Raw genomic sequence first — 23891 nt, forward strand, 5'->3', positions numbered from 1 at the left:
AAGACCGGGTCTTACATAACATAACAAACATAACATAACATAACATAACATAACACAACATAACATAACATAACATAACATAACATAACATAACATAACATAACAACACAATATAATACTGGGTATAATATAATACCAGGTATGATAAGACTGGAGCTGATTGTCCAGCTAGGTCTTGTATTCGGGGAAACACGGTATGTTTCTCATGGAGGTTAGAGAGGAGACTCTGTGTCCTTGCCTTTTCCAGGTCCTAGAGGCTGCCCGTATTCCTTGTCTGTGGCCCCCGACCTCCATCTTCAAAGCCAGCGCCAGTGGGTCGAATCCTTCTCACATCAAATCTCTATGACTCTGACTCTCGTCTCTCTCCTTCACTTATAAAGACCTGTGCGATCACACTGGGCCCACCTGCACAATCCCACACAAACCATTTCAAGGTCCTCAAGTCAATCACATCTGCAAAGTCCCTTTTGCTATATAAAGGAACATATTCACAGGTTCTGGGGATTAGGATGTGGAGATTTTGGAGGGACCCTTTTTCTGCTGACCACCATGGTCTTCCAGAAAGACATCACTGAGAAGGTGACAGGTGAGTCAAGACCACACACTGGGGAATGAAGCAAGTCTTGCAGCTATCTGGGAGGGGAGGATCCCGGGAAGAACAGCCTCTAAGGGGACTGTGTCTGGTGTGCATGTGAAACAGCAAGGAGGCCAGCAGGATGGAGCCAAAATGAGCTCAGGAGGTCCCGGGGCACAGAGAGGCTTCATACAGAACTAGCACAAAGACTGAGTGAGACGCAGCGTCAGAGGTTTCCGAGCACAGAAGAGGAGACGTGCTCAGAGCTACCTTTGAACAGGACCACTCAGGATGTAGCACTGAGGATGCACTACCAGGGGCAAGAAGGGCAGCAGCCGGAAGACTGCAGGAGGAGAATCACTCAGGGTGCCTTGGACCAGGGTGGCAGCAGTGAGGGTTGTTTGCTGTAGTATTCCATTCACCTTTCTATGTGATGGAAATATTCATAATGATAGAAAGACGAATGAAAGGACCTTGATTTTTAAAGGCATATGTGGTCCAACTGCATTCCTTCATAGAGGGCCACATGGTAATGGCCTTGGGGAGACCCGAACCTTTTGTATTTTCAAAGACTTCCAGAGAAAAGCCACTCTTTCTCTGCTTTGGGCAAATTCCAGCCGGTCCTTTAGTTCTTGACTTAGACATCCCTTCTTATGAGAAGCATCCCTGACACCAAGCCCTTCCGCCCGCCCCATCAGGTGAGTGCTCCCATTTTGTGCTCCACAGCACCCAGCACCCAGTGTGTTCCTCTTTATAGTGTTTATACTGCATGACATGTTGTTGGAGATTCTGTGCTCCATGAGAGCAGGAACTGGGTCTATTTCATTTATTGCCTCTCATTAGTAGGTGCCTGGCATTAGTAGGTGTTTGGTAAATATTTGTGTTGTGAATAAATGGCTACAGCACCTCCCCAAAGATGAATAAATGAAGTAGCCAGTTTCAATGAGTGTCATAGGTTTACCTGAGGAGGACACTTCATGGACAGGGCAACATTTTGGAGCTCACAGCCTTGTAATGTATGGTGTGGAGAGCACTAATGTTTTTATTCCTGATGGGGAGGCCATGGCCAGCACCCCAGGACACAGGACTTCACACTCCTTTTGCTTCAGGGAGCCAATAGAGGCTTTCTGGTCTGCTCCCTCCTCCCGCACTCTGCAAAGGCCTGTCTGCTCCCTGCCTGGGTCCTCAGTGCTCGGAACTGGCCTTCAGGTCCCTAAAGAATACATACAATCCTCTTTTCATTGCAACAAGGATTGCATTGTCCAGCAATCCTGCACTGCTCCCCTCCCCATTCCTTCTCTCCCTGTGCCTCTCTCTCTCTTCGGCACTTCCTCCCAGGGCATCCTGCCCTTCTTTGTCTCCTGGATGCAAAGACCGGCTCCCAGTGGCTCACATTAGCCATTTCCCTATTCCATAACAGCTTGGGCACTCGAGTCCTTCTGCAAGTAGAAGACAGGATGGGACTGGGTTGGTTTTGGTTGATCGCCAATTAAACCGAATACTTCGACCTCACTTTCCTCAGGCTTAGAAGCTCCAACATCACAAATATTACCAAGAATAAAGATACTGTACGTGTGTGTGCATGTGTGTGTTTGAGTGAGATGGAATATTATCTAGCCACAAGAAAGAAGGATACTCAACTCAACTCCAAAAAAACAAACAACCCAATTAAAAAATGGGCAGAGGACTTGAGGAGACATTTTTCTAAAAAGGACATACAGAAGGCAAGAAGACATATGAAGAAATGCTCAACCTCACTAACCATCAGAGAAATGCAAATAAAAACCACAATGAGATACCACCTCACTCCAGTCAAAATGGCTATCATCAATAAATCAACAAACAACAAATGCTGGCGCGGATGTGGAGAAAAGGGAACGCTAGTGCACTGTTGGTGGGATTGCAGATTAGTGCAGCCACTATGGAAAACAGTATGGAGGTATCTCAGGAATCTGAAAATGGAACTACCCTATGATCCAGTAATTCCACTCCTAGGCATCTACCGGGAGAAATCCAAAACTCCAATTCAAAAAATCAGTATGCACTCCTATGTTTATTGCAGCACTATACACAATAGCTAAGACATGGAAACAACCGAAATGCCCATCGGTAGATGACTGGATTAAGAAGCTGTGGTACATTTATACAATGGAGTATTACGTAGCCATAAAGAAGAAAGAAATCTTATCATTTGCAACAACATGGATGGATCTAGAGAACATTACGTTAAGTGAAATAAGTCAGAAAGAGAAAGACAAGTACCATATGATCTCACTTATATGCGGAATCTAAAGAAAAGAACATGTGAATGAACTGATCAGAGACAGTTTTGAGGACACAAAGAAAAAACCGAGAGTTGTTAGATGGGCGGGGGCGGGGGGGGGGGTTGGGGATAAGGGGAAAGGTGAAGGGATTGGGAGGCGGCTGGCGGCCGCAAGATGGCCTCAGGGTTTTCTGAAAATTAATTTGGGGAACTTATTCAATAATGCTGTAAAGATTTTGTTGGGTATCCGATGGACATGCGTCCTATTTGGGAGACCACCTCAGAGATAATGTGGATGCCTGACCATGGCATTGTACACCAGAAGCTAAACATTAATGAATGCCAACTATAATTTTATATATATAATGTGATGGCTCGGTGTGAGGTCGGAGGGATAATGGATGGGGGGAGGGGGGTTCACAGTGTGAGGGATATAAATGATGAACGTCTAAGTATTACCTTGTCTTGTACACCTGAAATTAATAAAAAAAAATAATAAAATAAATAAATATCGCTTCTCGACCTTTTGGCTAAGATCAAGTGTAAAATAAATAAATAAAAATTAAAAAAAAAAGAAATTCTTAAATGGTTATTCAAGTGACATAAGCCACAAAATAAGACATTCATGCTTGATTGCTGAAGAGAAATGATGTATAACTGGCACAATTACTATTAAACATAATATACGTTATATTTATCTTGCTGTCTGCCTCCCGAGGACTGTATAAGGTCCATGAGAGCAAGAATTTTACATAATTGGTCATTGATTTTTCCTCATTCTTAAAATGTGCTTTACATATAGTCAGTGCTCAAAAAATATCTGTTGAATGAAAGTAAAAAGAATAATTCAAAGACTATGAATAAAATGGTAATTGGAAAATTAAAAAAAAAAAGAGAGAGAGAAAGAAGGAAATCCTGCAGTTTGTGACAACTTGGATGAACCTTGAGGGCATTATGCTAAATCAGACAGAAAAAGACAAATACTGTATAACATCACTTATATGAGGAATCTGAAAATGTTAGGAAAACGAAGAACAGAATGGTGGTTACCAGGGGCTAGGGTGTGGGGGAAATGAGGAGATGTTGGTCAAAGGTACAAACTTCCAGTTATAAGATTAACAAGTTCTGGGAATCTAATGTACAGCATGGTGATTATAGTTAATATTTTAACATACACTTGAAAGTTGCTAAGAGAATAGATCTTAAATGTTCTCACCACAACAAAAATGACATGGTAATTCGCTAATGCTATGGTAATAATCATTCTGTAACACAGAAATGTATGTTATGTGTCAATTACATCTCAATAAAGCTGAGAGGAGAAAAGAAATCCATGTCTAAGCAGAGTTTCTTAACCTGGGCACCAATGAACATCTTGGACTTGATAATTCTCTGCTGTGGGAGGTAGTGCTGTAATTGCAGAATGTTCAGTAGTACCCTGGTTTCTACCCGCTAGATACTAATAGCAACCTCTCCTCTGGCTGTGACATCCAAAAATGTCTCCAGACATTGCCAAATGCCCCTTGCTGAGAGGGGTCACCCCTTGTTGAGAACCACTGGCCTAAAGCCTTTAAAGTACATATGGAAATGAATCCTATGGAAATGCATCGAGAAATTTATTCTGAGGAAACAGTTAAGGGTGTGCATGAAGATGAAGCCAGTAGGATGGAGCATTGTTGAGCAGAGTGACAATTGCAACAAAGAACCACCTATATTTCCAACAATAGGGGGCAAAGTATATCCAAACTTTGGAATACTATACTACCATTAAAAAACAATCCAGGAGCACATTTATGGGCATGCAAAGATGTTTATGATATACCATTAAGTGAAAAAAGCTGGCAACAAAACAGTATTATACGCTAATTACAGAGAGTGAGACTATAGTTACTACGTAGAGAAAAAAGTCTAGGAGGATATCGTCCAAAATGTTAACAGTAGGTATTTCTAAAACAGGGGGATCCAAGAAATTCTTTTTCTTTTGCGTGGTTATATTTTCTAGGCCATCTGCAGTGAACACCGATTACTTAATTTATAAGACGTAAAATAAAATTCTTCAGGAAAAAGAGAGCAGCCCCAGGTCTCAAAGGCTCCCTCCACCCTTTGCTTATGCCAAGAGGTAAAAGGAATTTATTGCTGGAGTAAAATTGTTAACTAGACCCAAAGTCTTCTGATTCTGTTTCTCTCCCACTCTGCCCACTTCTCCACTCACCCTGTCTTCCCTGGATTCCAACTAAAAGCCAGAATGGGCTTTAAAAAGGGAGGAATTTGCTGTTCAATCATCAGCAAAGCTTTAGAGGTGGCTCGGGGTGGGGCTGGAGCCATCCCTAAACACCTGGCCAGGCCCGACTGCCCTGGGCTCTTCTTAAGCCCCTCTCTGCAGCAGCTGCTATCTCCTCTGGCACATTCCAAATTCTCTAGGCCGAAGAGTTCGGACCCTTGGCCCCCTCCCTCCCTCGCATAGCTTGTCATTTCACTGCTAATTAGCACCTAGGGCTCAGCCAGGGCAGGTGGGCAGAAGAGAGGGAACACAAAGCCATTCCTTCTGCTACTTGCTAGCAGTGCCAGTGAACTGACTGCTGGGAAAGCAATGGCAAACACTGATCAAGATGAGTTTGTGGGCACCCCCAGAATTCACTGGGCCACAACGGTCTACTTTTCCTATCCCCACACACCTCCATTCCTTCTCTCCCTTAGGCTTGGCTGGGAGCTGCCTGATGGGATGGGTTCCAGGTAGGCTGGCCACATGGAAGCTCGGATCTCTGGCTCAGTGGCTCGGTGGACCTGCAGAAGAAAGCACCTCCATAGGTGTACGTGTGGGTGTGCGTATGCTGAGGGCAGATAATGGAAAGTAGGGGGATAAGAACACTTGGTCAGCCATACTGACCTGGCTTGGTCCTCAGTAGCTTGGCCATGCCCCTCTGAGGGCTTTATGACCATTAGTTCTGGCCACAGACCTGAAGGATGGGTGCAGACTGGAGGTCTTCCTTTCAACCCCTACATGCCAAGTACAGTCTTGGCCTTCTCTCAGAGCACCTTACTCGATAAGCCTCGTGGTGTCCCTTTGGAGGCAGGAACATGCTCTCCACTGTACAAATGAAGAACAGAGGTGGACAGAATCTAAGTTGCCTGTCTGAGGTCACTCAGCGGGAAGGGAAGGTGAGGCTCTGAGAAAGTCCTAGGTTTCTCCTCCTTAGCTCGCTCTCCATTCCTACCCCTAAAATGTAGGTTTCCCCAGCAAGGAAGCGAAGTACCTTTCCAACAGCATTAAGTATCCAGTGTAATCAGGACAAGTTCTTTGATAAGAAAGCGAGTTCTCTGGACCAAAGTCCACAGTCTTGACAATTCCCTGGGACACAACCTCAAATATCGTCATTCATGATATCAGAGGATGCCCAGGGCACACTATCCAGGCAGGGGCAGCTTTAGGGGTGTAGAACTGGTGCAAGAACACAAGGCTTCGCACTTAGAAGGGTGCCATGCCTGGTTAAACACTCTGCTATAACCATCTTGAAATTCTTCATAATTGTTCAACAAGAGCCCTGCATTTTCATTCTGCACTGGGCCCTGTAAATGACATAGCTGGTCCTGCTGCTGAGAAAGTTTCCTGGTCACCTTCTCCCTACCTTCCCCTCCCCCGTCTCAGGGCCATGACTCCACACAAGTCCCAGGAAGGGGTGCTTTCCCAACCAGTGATTGAAAACAACAAAAGCCTTAAATCCATACAATTAGCCAATAAAGTCTCCTCCTTCAAAAGCTGATGCTGCCCCCTGGAGACCCATTTCCCCCCACAAGGCCCTAACCGTCCCCCACAAGGTCATACTGTAATTTTTATGTGACTCAAGTCACATAAACAGGGGCTCTTTTCCCCTCTGCATTTTCGTGCATAAATTTGCACCTGTTTCTGTTGCTATTGTCAATGTTGGGTGTTCTGTTTTCCTATCTCTTGTTATTTCATCATCGCTCACATGCTGCACACACACATTCATAAGGGATACTCTAGGCAAACTAAGGATCTCTACTCACCCTCATCCCAAATAAAATGCTTAGCTGATGGTTTCAAGGTGCTAAGCTGCCTCCAGCCATGTTTTGCTTAACATACATCACTCAGTGACTGGCCAGAGGTCGGTGGTCAAATGTCCTCTGAAAGGTCCCCAGGAGCCTGGCTGTTCCTGGCAAGTGAGTCACAACATGTGAGATGGCCCGACCATCTGCTATGGAGGGGACGATGAGGTCAGAGAACTTTCAACTTGGATGACCCTTTGACATGCCCATCAAAAGGACAAGTTCTCTTCAAAGGAGGGTTATACATAACTGAGCATTTCTGTCCGGGTGGTACCTACAACAATAAGAGGGATTAATGCAGATTAGTTTTCTTTGGGGTGTTGGTATGCTAGGCAGAGAAGTGGCCTCCCAAAGATGTCTACGTCCTGGTCCCTGGTCCCTGTGAATATGTTACATTGCAGGACAAAGGGGAAGGAAGGTTGCAGATGGCATTATCTCTGATTATCCAAGTGGGCCCAATGTAATCATAGGGGTCCTTAAAAGTGGAAGAGAAGCAGAAGAGGGGGTCAGTGTGATGCTATGTGAAAAGGACTCAAGTAGCTGTTGTTGACTTTGAAGATGAAGGAAGGGGCCATGAGCCAAGGAATGCAGGCAGCCTCTAGAAGCTGGAAAAGACCAGGAAATAGAGTCCCCTCCTGAAGGAAATGAAGCCATGTCGACACTTTGATTTTAGCCCAGTGAGACCCATGACAAATGTCTAATCTGTAGAACTGTAATACGATAAATTTGTGTTGCTGTAAGTCACTAACTCTGTGATAATTTGTTAGAGCAGCAATAGAAAACAGATACACTGGGTCCTTAGGATTCTTATCACCAGGTTTTTAACAAGCAGAGCTAAGCAGAGGCAGGGAAAGGCCCTCAGAAGTGCCATCAGCACCATCAACGCTGCCCTTGTGGTAAGGAGACCATGAAAAGATGGTGAATTAAGTAAAACGATGAAAAATACCCTTTGTTTGTTGTACTCGGGTTGCCCCATAATCCAAGGGGATCCTTCATTTGGGGGGCTCCATGAAGAGCTTCTCCATAAAAACCTACTGAATCCAGAAGCTCCAAAGTTTTCCCTTCATCCTATCAAAGCTTATCTCCTATCTGTTAAATAAAGCCTGAAAGTGGCTAAACTGACTAGATAGACTCCTGGGTAATGGGAAGTACTATACAAATGAATACTCATTCACTATTTATCCTTTTAGGACATGCCGGACTCTTTAACGTGGCTTCTTCCAGACCAGCAGCACTTAACCTTTGTAAAGACACAGTTCCAACTGAGAATCCGATAGAAGAAAAATACCAGTACACACGAATTCTATTTCAGGGGGGCTCATGAACCCCTGAAGCATCCACTCCTGCCCAGAGCCCCTGCTGCGAATGCTAGGACAAATGAAGAAGACAATTTGAGAGCCGTTTCCGGTTTGTGTCCTTAAAATCACTTCTTCCTGTTGGCTACTTATTTCCTGCCTACACATAGGCTAACCGTGCTTCAACTTAGAAAACTCCAGAATTATTTATAAGTACATCTTTCCCACTGGCTTAGGAGGCCTTAGGGGTTACATCAGCAGTCAGTGATGAGAATAAGATCTTAGAAGAATAAAGAATCGGGAAAAGGAGCAGTGAAAAATAATCCAGTAAGTGGCTTTTTGAAAAGGAAACCGATCGTGTAGATAGAGAGGCATAAAATCATCATTTCCTGTTAAACACAACCTGACTATAGCCAGACTGAGGGTGGCTGAGCCCGGGCCAAGAGAAGAGATCGACCCCATGTTCCTGTCACTGTCCATCAAGAGGATGGGTCTTGGCCAGCCGGGGCGCTTCCATGGGCAGTGCTTTCCCAACCCATCCCCACTACAGAGCTGCCCACGTGTCTCGTGGCCAAATCACTGCTGCGGAGGGAGTCAGTGCCTCTCAAGATGGTGTCACCTAAGGGTGCCCATCAGAAGGACCTTCATGCAAGCCCTGAGTCGTGGGGCCAGCGACTCCTCCCTGCCCTCAGCTTCCACAATGCAAAATGCAGGTGACACTGGGACAAGTCCTCAATCCCTTACCAAAATCTTAAGAGTCAGATGTGCTTCAAAATTCAGAATTTCTCAGATTTTAGGAAGGTAACGAAGTGCCTGTGCACTGTAGTAATGCCCATAGTGGGTCTCTCATCAAATATATCCGTATGAATATTCAGACTAAGTAGGGGAAATAGGTTAGGTCAGATTTGGGCACCAGATGAATTCATTGGATCCAGTCTCCCCTCTAAATTAGTTATGAAATAATTTTGTTTTCCAAGTTTTTGTTGTTCAGAACTGCAGTTAAGGACATATGGCCCTGTAACGATTTCATAGGTTATTGTTGTGTACATTGAAAGAATTACAAGGCCCCCTCCTCTAGCCACGCTGCCCCTAGTGTCTTCTTCTGCCCGTCATTCATCACACTGAGCTATACGTGGCCTACGTCCGTCTCCCCTTCCAGAGTGCGGGCCCCTGTGGGTAGGAATGACAGCTTGTTCACTTGTGTATGGCCAGCAGCTGGCCCACACTAGGCGCATGTCCCCAGTCGTGTGGAAACCAGAATTTAACTAGACTTCTAAACCTCTCAGCCAGCCGGACTCCAAGAAAGTGGGAGAAGCGCATCCCAGAGGTCCTCCCTCACTGCTCCTGAACCTGAGCAGAGACCAAAACTCCAATTCGCGTATTCCACGCCATCCCAATGGTGCCTGGAGAACCTCGTTTGCACTTGAAAATACTTTTTTTTTTTCATAAACCCAATTAATATCCAGCAGGAATGGTCCTGGCCAGTTTAGCTATCAGCAAGATGTATCTGAGTCCAAACTCTTCCCTCCAGCCTTTCGGTTGAAGAAGCACCTGGCAGCCCCAGGGCACGCTGGCAGGCCATCTTGGACCTCTGCTTCTCCAGGGGCTGCTCCCACACGTCAGGGACCGTCTGGGCACAGGGCCAACGGAAGCTGTGCTTTTAGTGCTTTGCATTTCTTCTTCCCTTTGAGGACTCCAGCCTGGCCAGGTTTGGAAGGCTCTCTGCCCTGTCCCTTCCTCTCTGCACTCCCCCATCCTGAACGAGAGAAGCCCAGCAGGACTCCCCTGAGGAGACTGAATGAGCCTGGAGATCTAACACACACCAGCGAAGGCTTCACAACCACTGGGCTCAAAGAAAAAAATGACTTGGGAAGGGTGTCTCCTTTCCAACGAACAGAGGGGTAAGATTCAAGAGGAAGAGGAAGTGAAATATGCACTTGGAGTGCTGTCCTAGGTGAGGGTGGTCACAAGGCTCTCTCCCCGCTGGGGCCAGGACGACCTCCTATGCTGGCTGGATGCGTTAACGAGGTGCCGGTTAGCTTAGGCCCTCTGCCACCTCTCAGATGCACAGTTTCCATCTAGAAGCCGGTGTCTTCCCACGCGTTATCACTGTTAGTGGCTCAGAAACATTTACAAAGGGCCCTTGTATCTCACATGGCAAGGGAGCCCGGTTCACGATGCCTTCTAAGATGTGTCTTGTCCCAAGCAGAGCTGCACTAGGTTTCCACCTGCTCGAGAAGCTGGGGCATGATTGATAGAAGTGTCTGCTTTTCAGCTAATGAAGATGGTTGGAAAGCCACTGACCCTGATTTCAAAGGGGCCTTAGAGCAGGATTCCATCAATCTCCGCTTAGAATGAACAAATCTACTGGACCCAGACGTCGCTCTCTGTACAGCGGATTTACAGCACCAAGAAGGGCACGTCTGCTTCTGGGAGTGACAATGATGATGCTGCCAGGCTACTCCTAGTGTCAGGCTGATCCTTCCTGGTGGCGGGTGGGGGGTGAGGGGTGGGGGCACTGGGCGGGCAGCAGCTGCACCTGATTCAGTCCTCACACCAGTTCTAGGAAAGACAGTGTCAGCACCCTCTCACAGGCAGGTGAAGGTTTGTGCCTAGAGCTATTTGAGGCTTTCTCCAGAGGTTTTTCTTCTGAACAGCTTTTCATCCAGGCATCTTAGGGGTGATACAAGCACCACTCCCCACCTCCACCCATGCCCCAGAAAACAAGCTCGCTCCACCCCCTCAAAGCATTCCAAGTCCAATGTCACCGCTTCTCCTTCCTCTTTACTCTCCCCCCTCCAGTGGAAACCCCACTCCCTCAGGCAACAGCCTGTGTTAGAAGAAAATGTGTGCTAACAGCAATTCACACAAATGTGTGGCCTCCTATTAAGGGGAGCCCCCTGCAGCTATTCACATGCAGAAAATGCTGCCTTCATCAACCCCAAGGACTCTCGGGCTGGGGGAATTTCAGGCAATGCAACAACCGTACAACAAATCTGAGACGCTGGCAGGGGACCCGAGGTGATGCTACTAGGGACACAGCCTCATTCCAAGGCCACCTCCCTCACCCCACCACGTAGCAGCTCCTCCAACCCACAGGGTATAGGAGCCACCTGCGGTGCCTGTTAAATGCAGATTCCTGGGTCCCACTCCCAGAGGTTCTCAGTCTGTAGATCTGGTTAGGGCTCTGAATCAGCAGAATCTGCACACTCAAGAAACAACTCAGACGACCCAATGCAGACAGTGCGCAGACCACACTGAGCTACCGACTCACTCATCACCTCTTCCTGCTCTCGGTTTTGACTGCTTTCCTTTTCTGAAAACAGCCTCTCAAAAGTTATTTTCCCAAAGAGCTGGAGGCTGTAGGTAGGGGAAAGGTGGCCCCCAAGTTTTCCATGTGGAGGATGTGGCCAGAATTACCCCAACTGATACTCAATACTTAGGTATTTACAGATGCAATTGTCTGGAATTTGCTTCAACCTAAACTGAAAGAGGGGGGGAAAGCTACAAAGGACATTATGAGAATACCTGATGACATCTGACTATATACTGTGGGGTAGATTCTATCAAGGTTAAATTCCTGGTTTGGGTAACTCAACTGTGGTTATTCTTATATTATATTATATTATATTATATTATATTATATTATATTATATTATATTCTTATGCTTAGGTAATACATACTGAAGTATTTAGAGATGAAAGGCCATGGGGTGTCTGACTTATTCTCAATGGGCTCAGAAAAAATAATACATATATGTGTATACATACACATAGAGAATATAATAAAGCGAATGAGACAAGATGTCAATTGTTGAGTCTGAGGAGATTATATGGGAGTTCCCTATATTACGCTTACAACTGTCCTATGTGTCTGAAATTATACATCAAAGTAAAATGTTACAAAGAAAAAATCCCAGATGAGTGGAGGGCGTGGGGGATGAGAGGCTCCATTCTCTTCACTTCTGTATGTTTTGAAATTTTCTACTATTGAAACAATTCCCTGTGGTTTGGGTGGCACTGGCGCTGGGCTAGCGCAGAGCCTCACACCACTTCCATCAGGGGTCAGGCAGGGGTAGCGAGGAGTTCTGCCTGAATCTGCGGTGCGGCCTCCACGCCCTGTCCTCCCGGCTCCTAACACCAAAAGGAAATAACTTCACAATCTTATTTTTACAATATTATTTTTTTCTGACGATAAAATTAATATCAATTCTTTTAAGGGGAAAATCTTCTATAAAGGCAATTATAAGCCAGAAAATAAAAATCACCCTTCAGACATACATGGCCTCTATAACAAAAGGAGGTTTTCTTAAGACAGGTGAATTACCCAAAACCCCAGAATTTAAATTAGGCTGTAATATATTTCCTTACATGATTTGGGGGATATAAATTTAAGCCAGAATGATTTTTTTTTAAAGTTCTCATTCAATTAGAATAAAATTGTGTAAGAGAAGCCGAAGAGTATACGGATCAGATGATAACAAGAGGATGATGTATACGCAGAGGTGATATTAAAAATATTTCACAACCCACAGGGTACCAACCAATCAAACAGATGTGGCTTTAAACCTTGCAGCTGAATGACCCTTTAGCTCCTGGATTGTTGGGAAGTCCAGAAGTACCTGGAACAGCACCAGCTATTCAATATTTTAACACCTGATAGAGCCACAGTGGTGTGCACTGATTGAATACCAACTCTGTGCACAAGGGAATATTAGCTTTAATCACTGTGGTTTATTCCAATGCTCGGGAGAACCATGCCACATTTAGGTTCATATCCAATTTATACGCAGAGGGTAGTGACTTAATTTTCCCCAGAGCTCCAGATGGAGTCAAGACCCTGGAATAATTTGAGTATAGCTCAAAAATGCTAATGACTCACCTATATTTCAAGAGCTACTGAGTCAAACACAATAGATACGGGGAGGGGAGATGGAAGGGGAAAGATATGTGTCATTATTTACACTGACTAGTGAATCTCTCCTTTTGCGTATACATACAGACTCCAGGGCACGCAAAACGCACTGGAGACATTCAAATCATAGTTCTAGTCACAAACTGAGAGTAAGGATGAGCTTCGTTGCAACCATCTGCAAAAGCTTCTTAGGAACATATCATTTATTAGAGGAGTGGATTGACAAGCTACTCCCCGAAACAGTTAAATTTTAGAAATTCACTTCTAATTTCATGATTTCACGTGTGGAACTTTTAGAGAAGAGTATTTTCCCTTATCTACGCATGCTGAGAGATCACTGCTGGTTACAGTGCCGGGGCATGTCACAGCCATTCCTTTGAGTTACAAAAGATAGGAGGGTAGAGACGGGGTCTTTGTTTTTCTACACAGTGCCTGGCTCGGGACATAGGAATTAATGGCTTGCTTGATAAATGCTTTTTGATGAGGAAGAGGAGGATGCTATGGGAGGGACATGGCCTTGCCCATTTAGGTCACAGGTCGCATTTATAAACCATTGTCTCTCCAGGGAACGGAGCTGAAACCAGCACAGTCAAATTGCAAGTATATGATGATACTCATGTAACAGACAGTGATAAAGAAAGACAATGAATTTAAACCTGAGTTCTAAATTCTATTCTTGTCTCGTGTCATTTCCAAGCCCACTGGTATTCGATCTATCTCCCCCCAGTTCAAAGGGCACTCTCAGGAAACTTTCACCGTCCTGAAGCCCTTAATCACCTCATCAAAGTCACCTTTGAATAGGGAGAGTAATGACCAGCTCCTAGTACAAGCCACCCAACAACCACCCACAGCAACATTAATTAAGCACTTACCTTAAGCAGTCACTGTATGTGCAGTATTTGACTCCAAGGTTTTACACAAATGGGTATGCTACAGTCCTGCTCCACACATTTTCCCCATGTCTAAACTTTAAAATATGTTTTTCCAAGCCTTAGCCAAAGCGATTGTTTTGTTTCCCTGATTACATAGTTAGGTGCTTCTTTCTAGGTTGTTTGTGCAAAGAAAAGTACCTGCTAGGTAAGGTTAAATGGACTTTAAATGTCTCACAAAGTGAAATTTGAGGCAAGAGAAACAGAAATCTGGCCATAACTTCATCACTGAGATTCTGTGTCACCTGAAAGATGAAAAAAAAATGACCAACCAAGAAAACTGTTTATCTGTCTGAGGAAAGTATGTCATCATGGAAAACCTTAGTCAAGAACACATTCTATGTCACTCCTTTTCCCTTATCCTGCACACAGAGCAACCTTCCCGGTCCCACCTCACCCCTGAGAACCCAGGAGAGCAACAGAGAGCCTTGCAAGCTCCCTGGGGAGGTCAGGATGACACAGAGGGGGGCATGCCCATTTCTGGGGCACTGACAAAGGCTTCTCTCTCCCCAATCCTTACCCCAAAATCACACGGAAAGTTCTCTAACAGGGGAAAAAAATAATTTTAAGAGATAAAATGCAAACTTTCCTTAGAAAGAAAGGCCACACAATGATTAAACTCATTCATTCATTCTTGTATTCCTTCATTCATTCACCCAACACTACTGCATATATTGAGCAGAGGCTGTGTCGCAGGTCCTAGAGGGGCAGAAGTGCCATCGAGGAGCTCAGAGCTTTGTGGAAAAGGCAGACAGTTACAACTCACTGCAATGACAGCAGGATCAGAGACAAGCATGGGGGTAAGGAGTAGAGGGGATGAGCACACTAACATATGAAACCAGAGTCTTTCTAGGGAATGAAGGTGACACCAAAGAGGAAAGGGGCAGAGGAAGCCCCTGAAGCAGAGGTGCTGGCTATCCCAACAGCCATGCCCTTTTTTTCGTTGGAGCAGCGCTGGGTTTTGTTTGACTCTTCACCCACCCTCCCCACCTGATTAGGCTGAGTCCTTTGCCAATGATAGGTTTAACAAGGGACCTGGGACACAATCTTGAAAGTGAGAGTTACGGAGCCATTAGCTGTGAGCCAACCAGGAAACAGTTTTCTCTCTGATAAAATGAGACAGCAAGGGCAGCCTCTCTCCTCTTCTGTAGGACATTGTTGTAACTCCCTGTGCTGCCTGGAACTCTGGCGGCCATCTTGTAACCATGAGGAAAACTAAATTCGGCAAGGCCACCGTGGCAGCAATGAGACCGGCTCTTTGACGACATTTACTGAATCATCCCAGAAATGCCGGGATTTCTTATCAGTGACATTAGAAATCTTCCTTATCATTTAGGCATCTGAAGTTGAGTTTTGTGCTTACTCGAGGCCCAAAGCATCCTAACTGACACAAATGTGCTTCACAATTCTGTGACAGGCAGCCTTCCCCTGAGGCCTCCTCACCTTCACCAGTTCATCTGTTAAATAGACAAGTGGAGTTCCCAAGGGCCATGCACAGAGCCTCCCTGTTATTTTTCCCCAGCTCTATTTATGAAAACAAAATTAATTTTCTAGCCTATGAATTAAACATTGCTGCTCTGGCTGAAAGATTTTAGCAACAGCCTTTTTTTTTTTTTTTTTTTTGGCAAGAGAAGCAGATCCTGCCATGTTCTACATAGGCTACCGAGAGGCAGAAGGGAAGGAGGGGAGGCAAAGGGGAGGCGGCCATTAAAAGGAAAAAGGAAGGCCTGCCAAACCCCGCTGACGTCCAGCTTCCCCGAGCCGTTGGCCGGTGGCTGGATGGCAGGCTGGGGAGTTTGCGTCCCTAACTCGAGCATGAAGATGCATTACCTGGAGATCTTATTACACTCAGGTACTGATTCAGTAGGTCTGGGACAGGGTCCGAGAGTCTCTTTATTTCTAACAAGCTCCCAGGTGATGTTCACGCTGCTGCCCTTGAACCTGCCTGCCAGGACCCACAGAGCGCCCACCTTTCCTAGAAGCACCAGACCGTGCAGTGACCCCAACAACTGTGGGAATGGGGAGCAGAGCTGACTATCCCTGCAATGTGAGTAGTGAGAACTAGCTTTTTAAACTCAGGTTCAAGGGAGGAAATGAGGTGAGAACAACCCCCCTTATACATACCTTTGAGAAACACAGGAAAGAATAGAGAACAGAGGAAGAAAGGGGGAGGGGACACTCTGGGTCTCTATGCATGTACCCTGGGGACGTTTTAGTAGTAATTTAGTCCCGGGACAATACCTCCGAGTCTGTGAATCAAATGCCAGCTGAGAACCAGTATTCCTAGCCTCCCCTCAGCTCCAGCCAGCCTGAGGGGCCCAGCTCCAGAGTGTCTCCTGAAAAACTTCAGACTCACCCATCCCTCTAGCAAGTGTCTGGTCTACACACTGGGCTCCAGACCATTCCATGATAGTAGAAATTGTTGGTGTGTGTGATAGGCTGAGAGGAGGTGAGAGTCGGGCAGAGGCTGCTCGGGCTGCAGAAGCCCGATCTCCTCCTCATCCTTCTGGTCCTGCTAAATAGACTCCTGGCCCTGGATCTGGACCTTGGTCACCTCGAGCCTCACTGCACCATCAGGTCCTTGAACGGCCTGCTCTGTCTCTCCCCCTCATCCCTCCTCGGGAGCTCTGATTACACTGTAGCCTGTGGCTGCAACGCCATCTCTCCCAAACTCCTGGGCCAGCGAGCCTCGAGCCTCCTGCCAGGCTCAGTCCGGCTACCACCTCCTCTGGAGAGCCTCCCCAACTCCCCGAGCGGGCGTCTGTGACTACTGCTGCCTTGGCAGTTATCACCTGTGCGCCAGGTGGTAACTGCCTATCTGTCTCTCCAACAGGCGCCTAAGTGCCATGAAGTCAGGGATGGTTGCAGTGCCCGTCAGGTAATGGGTGAGTATTAAGTATTATTAAATAAGGAAATTAGGTCATGGTTCTCAGCGCAGCTGTGCATCAGAAATACCTGAATGGCTTTTTCAAAAACAAAAACAAAAAACCAGGGCATCACTCCTAGAGAAGCCAATTCAGTACGTCTGGGTGGGTGGGGGCCCAGGCTTGTGAAAATTTTAAAGGCTCCCCAAGTGAATCTGACATGCAGCCACTTTTGACAATCACTAAATGGAAGAAATGAATGAATTAGTGGATGGATAAATATGCGACTGCACACATCCTCACCGTTGTGAGGATCTCTGTCAAGGCCATGCACACACATAATGAATAAACAACAGGCACTGATGAGGGAGGACAGCAGGTACGTGCTGTTGGGGCCACCAATCCACTGCCAGGAGAAAGAAAATTGGAGACAAACTGCCTTTAGCCCAATCGGGGGCTGGTAGGAACAAATCTCAGCCTCCAAAGGAGCTCAATGAAGGGAAGGCATGAAGGGACGCGCTGAAGGGATGTGTGACGGAGGCAGAAAGGCTAACAAAGACTGTGCCGGCTTCCAGACCAAGTTCTTTACTGTATTGTTTCATTTCCCTCCAGCTACTGACTGTACTGTTATTGTCCTCATAGTATACAGTTGGGGACACTGAGGTTAGGGAAGGGGAGTGATCCGACGAAGGCTGAACTTGGGGGGCTGGGCTTAGAACCCTGATCCCCTGACTCCAAAGCCCATACTGCAATCTCAGAGTGTGGCACTTGCAAAGAAAGATGATATGTCACAGCAGAGGGACAGGTAGACCACATGCCAGGGACTGCAGAATGTCAGAATAAATGCTCAGGGAGAATAATGACACCCAAGACAATGTTGTCTTTTGTAAAACCTTAAAGAAACCACCATGACTGTGTCATTCTTTTGTAAATCTATCAATGGGCTTTTCCAAGCAATTATTAAAATGTATACAATACACAAAACTAGGTAAGGTAAGAACTAAAATTTTGTAGCAAGGTCATGATCAAATATTTGAGCTTAAAGGCTATGCCTTCTATTTGAGCCAAAAGTGCTCTAAGTCTCACACAGCCAATGAAGCCAGTGCAGGTTTCATGGCCTAAGCCTCTGTCATGGGAGGTAATAACAGCACTGAGTGTCTACTCTCCGGCAGGCCCTTTATCATATGCCTTAGTTCTTAAAACAATTTTCAGCTCAGTGTTATTGTCCCCATTTCACAGACGAGGAAACTGAGGTTGATAAACTGGAAAGGGACATGTGGGAAGCTAAACTAAGTGGCAATGCCAGGATTCCAGTCTTGGTTTCTATTGTGCAGCACTATGTTTCATTTTATGGTCATGGTGCAGTCTGCAGTGACCTTGACCAGTCATAGAAAGAAAACTGAACCAATAATGTTAACCTCAACCTATATTTATACATGCTAGGACTATCGAGCCAGCCGAAGCACACTCTGTTTTCCTGGTTTTGTGGCACTCCAGCCTTCGGTAAAGCTCTTAGTGCTTGTCCATTTATTAAAAATGCAAACGTTGCAACAACAGTGGGATCGGAATGATAGGACTTAAAAGATGCACTTACATTTTTCAGTTTTTTAGTAGTTTAATTGAGCATTAAAGATATTTTTTTAAAGATAACTCAAGGAGACGGGGGGGGGGGGATCAAAACTGAGAGCCTAAGAAATATAAAAAAATGATTTGGTTCTGTGTCGACAGCAATTGTCCCCAAAGGCAAACACTAAAGACCAGGTGAGTGGTCAGCTGAACAAAAAGATTCTTATCTACAAAATAGTGGCCTTTTGGAAGAAAACAAATACAAGAGAAGGGAATGTGGGGAGGAAGGACAGGAGGAATTGTGTTCATTTCTCTTTGGGGACTTTGAGAAAGAACCCTTGTTTCCAAAGCCAAAGTAATATTTTCATGCAAGAAAGGCAATGAAACCAAGTATTGTGCCAGCTTTGTCGAATTTATTGTGTTGCAAGATGGCCTTCTTTCCTTCTACTAAAGAAAAACAGCCAGTCTTAGGACCAGTAATGACAATGGCAGCTAACAATTACAAACACCAACCAAGAGTCAGGTGCTATGTTAGGTGATTTCCATGTATTTATCTAATTTAATTCTCACAACTTCATGAGTTAGTATTAATATACCCATTTTACAGGTGAGAAAATTGAGGCTTATAGACATTCATTTGTCCAAGGCCATGCAGCTAAGTCGGAGAGCAGGGCTTCACATTCAGATCTGTCTCGCTCTTGAGCCCTGATTCCTCTAGAAAACCTGGAGGCCACACATTCTTGGGGCCTCAACAACTTTAGGGACTTGATGGAAAAAGCAGCACAACCCAACAATGACAACAGGACCATCCTAAGTGGTGGGTGGAGGTTACCTGATGCTTGACAGAAGATAGCACATGGAAGGGCAACTCTCAGAACTGGACAGGATTTGGTACAGCAGTACTTTCCAAACCCCAGCGTCTTCTGGCCCTCCAGCCCCCAAACTGCCTTGTTAATCCCTGCGATCTCTCCGATCCTCCCTATAGGCTGAATCCCCCTCAGAATGCTAGATGTTCCAGCAACCAGAAGGACACCAGAGAATCCTGTATTGGCTTAACAATGGTCATGTTTGCCCTGGGGTAGGATGGAACAAGGGAGCAAGGCAAATGACTGCTTTGCATGCCTGGTATTAGGTTGGTGCAAAAGTAATTGTGGTTTAAAAGGCTTTTTAAAAATAATTACAAAACCGCAATTACCTTTGCACCAACCTAACACTACCATTGAAGTTGTCCCATGAGGGAAAAAACCCATGTCATCACCATAGGACACATTTAGGGGACTCAGATGACATTTCAAGAGAAACCAGAAAGGTCCTTGACATTTCTGGAAACCAACACCCAGAACACTTGGAGACAGTCAGGAAAAAGCTCCCTGGGAAGGAGCCCCAGAAATTCTCCTTTGACCTCATGACTACTTCTCCTTACTCCCCTGGTCTATTCATCTTGGGATTCAGGGCATGGACTAGCTGCCCCTTAGGCCAAAACCCCTCAAAGCAGGCACTTTTGTGAGCTCAAGCCTTCAGGTGAAGACTTTTCTTCTAGTTGGAGTTTGCATTCTGTCCTTGAAACTCATAAACTCATCCCTCAGGACTAGCTGCCCCTTAGGCCAAAACCCCTCAAAGCAGGCACTTTTGTGAGCTCAAGCCTTCAGGTGAAGACTTTTCTTCTAGTTGGAGTTTGCATTCTGTCCTTGAAACTCATAAACTCATCCCTCAGGACCTCATAAACAATCCCTCAGAGCATTCCGTTCTAAGCCTTCCCACTCGGAACACTGCAAGGATAAGAAGCGTAAACAACTTGTTCTGGCCCCAAGGACAGTCATGAAAAGGCGGGAGGTTAGGCAGTGGAGGAGGTTGGACTGAACAACTTGATAGATCTTTCATGCGTGACATTTTTACCACCATGCAAATTACTCTCCGCACACTACACACCTAACACATCCTCTGCTGGGTGTACTGCATGGATGCCTCGTTTCCAGGGCAACCTCACCTGGGGCGGAGGGCAGCAAACAGTGGGTAGGCTAAGCCTATTTCTTTGAGAACTCAGGTCCCTGAAGTGAATGAACAGCCCACTGGTGCATGAACTCAGCCCTAAAGCTGGATGGAGCCAGTGGGGGTGGGGGTGAAATGGGCATCCAGAGGGGGGTAATTTGTGGGTCAAGGCAGCAGAGATTTCACTGAAAATAACCCTAGTTATGGTGCCCCCTAGCCTTCCAGTTGCCCTAAATATCCTAGCCACAGCACAGCCGATCTTAGCTATGTCTGTCCCTCATTTCTTCTGTCACAAGATATCTATCATGTAAGATTCATTTGTTTGGAATGTTTCTAAGTCACAGTTTTGGACCCTGAAAGTACAACATCCACTGTTTCTCTCTCTCTCTCTCTCTCTCTCAGAGAATCAAGATTCAGAGAATGGAGCTAATGAAAAGTAACTGAAACAAAAGACTATGGAGGGAGGTGTAAGGATGCGTTTGGCAACACCATCCACAAAGAGGAAACCAGATTCCTTTGTGTGTTGACTTCTCCTGGGAAGCGGCAGGAGTTTGGGATGGAGGGAAGTGTCCTCTGACCCAGGTCCTTCAGAACAAAGATTCTGTCTTCACCACAGAGAGCAGCCTGGACAGGGGAGAGGTGGCTTGGTAAACCAGAAGAGAAGGCCTTGTCCTTGTGGCTCCTGGGGGGCCAGCAGGGGGCTCGGTGGCTGTGGGTCCTGTGGATCTCCAGACATGTAACATAATATTTTAAGTGCTCACTTCTCCCTGAGTTCTCTCTGACACTGCAGCTATTAAAGCTAAGCCCCAGTCCCCTAGAGGCAGGTGGGCCCTGAAGTCCAATGGCACAGTCCTGCCCCTGGGGGGGGATGCGGGCAGAGCTCCACCGGGCTCTGGAGCAATGAGGGCTCTGGGTGTCAGTGTAGATGTGTGTTCATGAATTAATGGCTGGACGTCTTACAATTTATTAATAGTCATTTGGCGATAAGAAGACAGAGCAAAATTAAACCAACACATAAGGAAGACCATGGCGAAAAGGATACAGAATAGAGGAGGGGGAGGGCTGAGCAGGGAGGTTACCCAAAGCTTTTAGGGGACTTTAAAAGGCTTCATGATTCCCAAAGACCCCTGCCCCTCTCACCATTTTTCAGCCACATCCCCCTAAGAGGTACCCATGGTCTACACGGGTTTGCTTCCAAGAGCAGGGACGGCAGTATTTCAAGGAAAGGCTTGGAACCTGAGTGGCCCCAATATCAACCTAGGCATTTGAAGCTGGCACTGTGTCAAATACGAAGCTCTGTAGAAAGAGGTCTTATTTTCTTCCTTCCTCTTCCCCTCTGGAAATAAAAGTAGGTTGTATTTCTGTCTCCCGTTCCTTGATGATCTCAGAATAGGAGCTGAAAGAGCTTCTTGGATTACCTCCTCAGATTCTCAGCCCAGGGATATTAATACCTGCACCTTTTGTCCTGGCTCCTGCCGCTCTAGCAACTGAGGCCAAAACCAGTGGCTGGGGCCAGAGGGTCCTGCAGGTGGTTCAGAGGTCATACAGAGCCCCTGGGGCCTGGGCAGTGGGACGGATTGGCAGGTGGTGGGCTCCTACGCTCCGGCCCCTGCCCGATGGGGTGCAGGTGCCAGGAAGGAGCGTAGCTGGAGAGCCACAGGTGAGGTGACAGGCCCGCACTGGCCAGAGGGGGACAGGGCCTGGAGGGGGCTCTGCACGGCCACAATCGGAGCTTTGTGCTGGGGGCAGAGCCCTCTCAACAGGAGCTCGGTGTGCTTGCCAAGAAACTTCTGGGAACACAAAGAGCAGCTGTACGTAAAAGATGACGGAGGGTACAGGGATAGGAGCCTGGCAGGGACTAGGACGGGAACGGGTTTCTCCCACCTCGTGCGCGAACATGAAGACTGTTCCTAGGCCAGAACCCTCCACCCCCTGCACCTCCTTTCTCGTCCTTAACTCGGCCCCCAGGTCCGTGGCCCGCAGGGGACACCGCGCAGCCGGGAGGCAGCAGACAGGAGAGCCCCCGGGGCCCCCACGGGCAACACAATCAGCCCCCCCGTCGTGCCTCCGTGGAAGCCGGGCTCGCCCAGCGTCTCCCCGTGCACCTCCGCACACAGCTGTGGCGCCGCGGGTCTCCGGTCCCTCCCGCTCTCCCTCCGGGGCCCGGCAAACGCGCCTCCTTAGGCAGACAGCAGGGGAGGCAGAAGTTGAAAATACCTGGACAGCGATACCTGTCGGTCCCAAAGGGCGGGTAGCTGCAGGCCAGGGGGGCGGGGCGCACGGACCGGGCTGCGCACGGGGGCCGAGCAGCGACCCCGCTCGCCATCGGCGGGCGCCGGCAGCACTTACCCCAGAGCAGAGTGAGCGGCTTGGCTTTGGGAATGAGCACCAAGGAGTACACGGCAGCCGAGTGGAGCAGGGCCATCAGGATGACGTTCCTCCAGACGATGTGCTGCCTCTGCCAGCGCGCGCCCGGCCCCTCCTGGCCGCCGCCGCCCCGCGAGCCCTCGACCCCCGCACGGATTTCCTCCGTGGCCTGGCGGGAGGGGACCTTCGCCCAGTCGACGGCCCGGCCTGGCATGGCTGGGGACAGGCGGGCGCTGGCGGCGCGACAGCAGGCAGGCAGGGCTGTGCCGGCGCGGAGCTCTCCGGTGGGGGCGGGGGCTTCTGCCTTTTACAGGGGCTCTTTGCACCTCCCGTCCCGCCTTCCCGGCCCTCCTCCGGGTCCTTCTCTCTTCCGCAGACGTTCAGCGTGGCCTAAGGATGCAAATCTGGGAGCCCGGCATCTGTTGCTGGCGTCGTACCCATGCCGCCGCTGGGGCTGAACTAGGCTGCAGGGAAGAGGGGGCGAGCACGAGGGGCGGGAGGGGCGCGGGGGACCGCGGCGAGGGTGTGAAAGGGGAGCCGGGAGCGCGGCGGGGGAGGCAGCGCTCGCAGGGCGCCGGGAAGAAAGACCTGCATAGCTACAGCCAATCACGATCGCCTGCGGGGCTCTTAAAGAGAAAGGCGCCCCCTGGTCTCCGCGGCCCGCGCTCCCCAGGGCCACACTCAGGAGCCCGCCGCGCAGGTCAGCGGCCTGGACCCGGGGTGCGGTGGGATGTGGCTCCCCGCTCTGGGAGCCTGCTGAGCGGCTCACAGCACTGCTGTTGTGTTTATCCAGTTCCAAAAAATACCTTTTCCTTTTGAAAAGCTTTTTTTTTTTTTAAAACAAAACAAAACAAACTTGACGCCACAGGCCACCCGTGTTGAAGAATTTAAAATATTTTCCCGGAATCTCAATACAAGTTAAGGCCAGATGAGAATCAGAAGTTCCTGTATCTGCCGGTTCATGTGGTTCTTTGGGCGTGTGGAGCGATGGGGGACAGCTGCTCAACTCTTAATTAGGCAGATGAAGCGAATCACACAGTAGGTGCTCAGTTAGTGCCTATTAG

At 47.5% G+C, this 23891-nt stretch overlaps 1 protein-coding gene across 1 annotated transcript in view; it reads right to left on the bottom strand.

The window, feature by feature from the left end:
• The window catches only part of SCD5 (stearoyl-CoA desaturase 5), a 146081-nt gene extending 122694 nt beyond the window's left edge, over positions 1-23387 (bottom strand). The window contains 4 exon segments of the mRNA XM_081057488.1: positions 22810-23080; positions 23082-23143; positions 23146-23229; positions 23232-23387. Coding sequence (XP_080913614.1) covers positions 22810-23080; positions 23082-23143; positions 23146-23229; positions 23232-23268 — 454 coding nt within the window. The 5' untranslated portion in view covers positions 23269-23387.
• Positions 23388-23891: the final 504 nt, after the last annotated feature.

Source organism: Rhinolophus hipposideros (assembly GCF_964194185.1).
Source record: "Rhinolophus hipposideros genome assembly, chromosome: 1".
Taxonomy (NCBI): Eukaryota; Metazoa; Chordata; class Mammalia; order Chiroptera; family Rhinolophidae; genus Rhinolophus; species Rhinolophus hipposideros.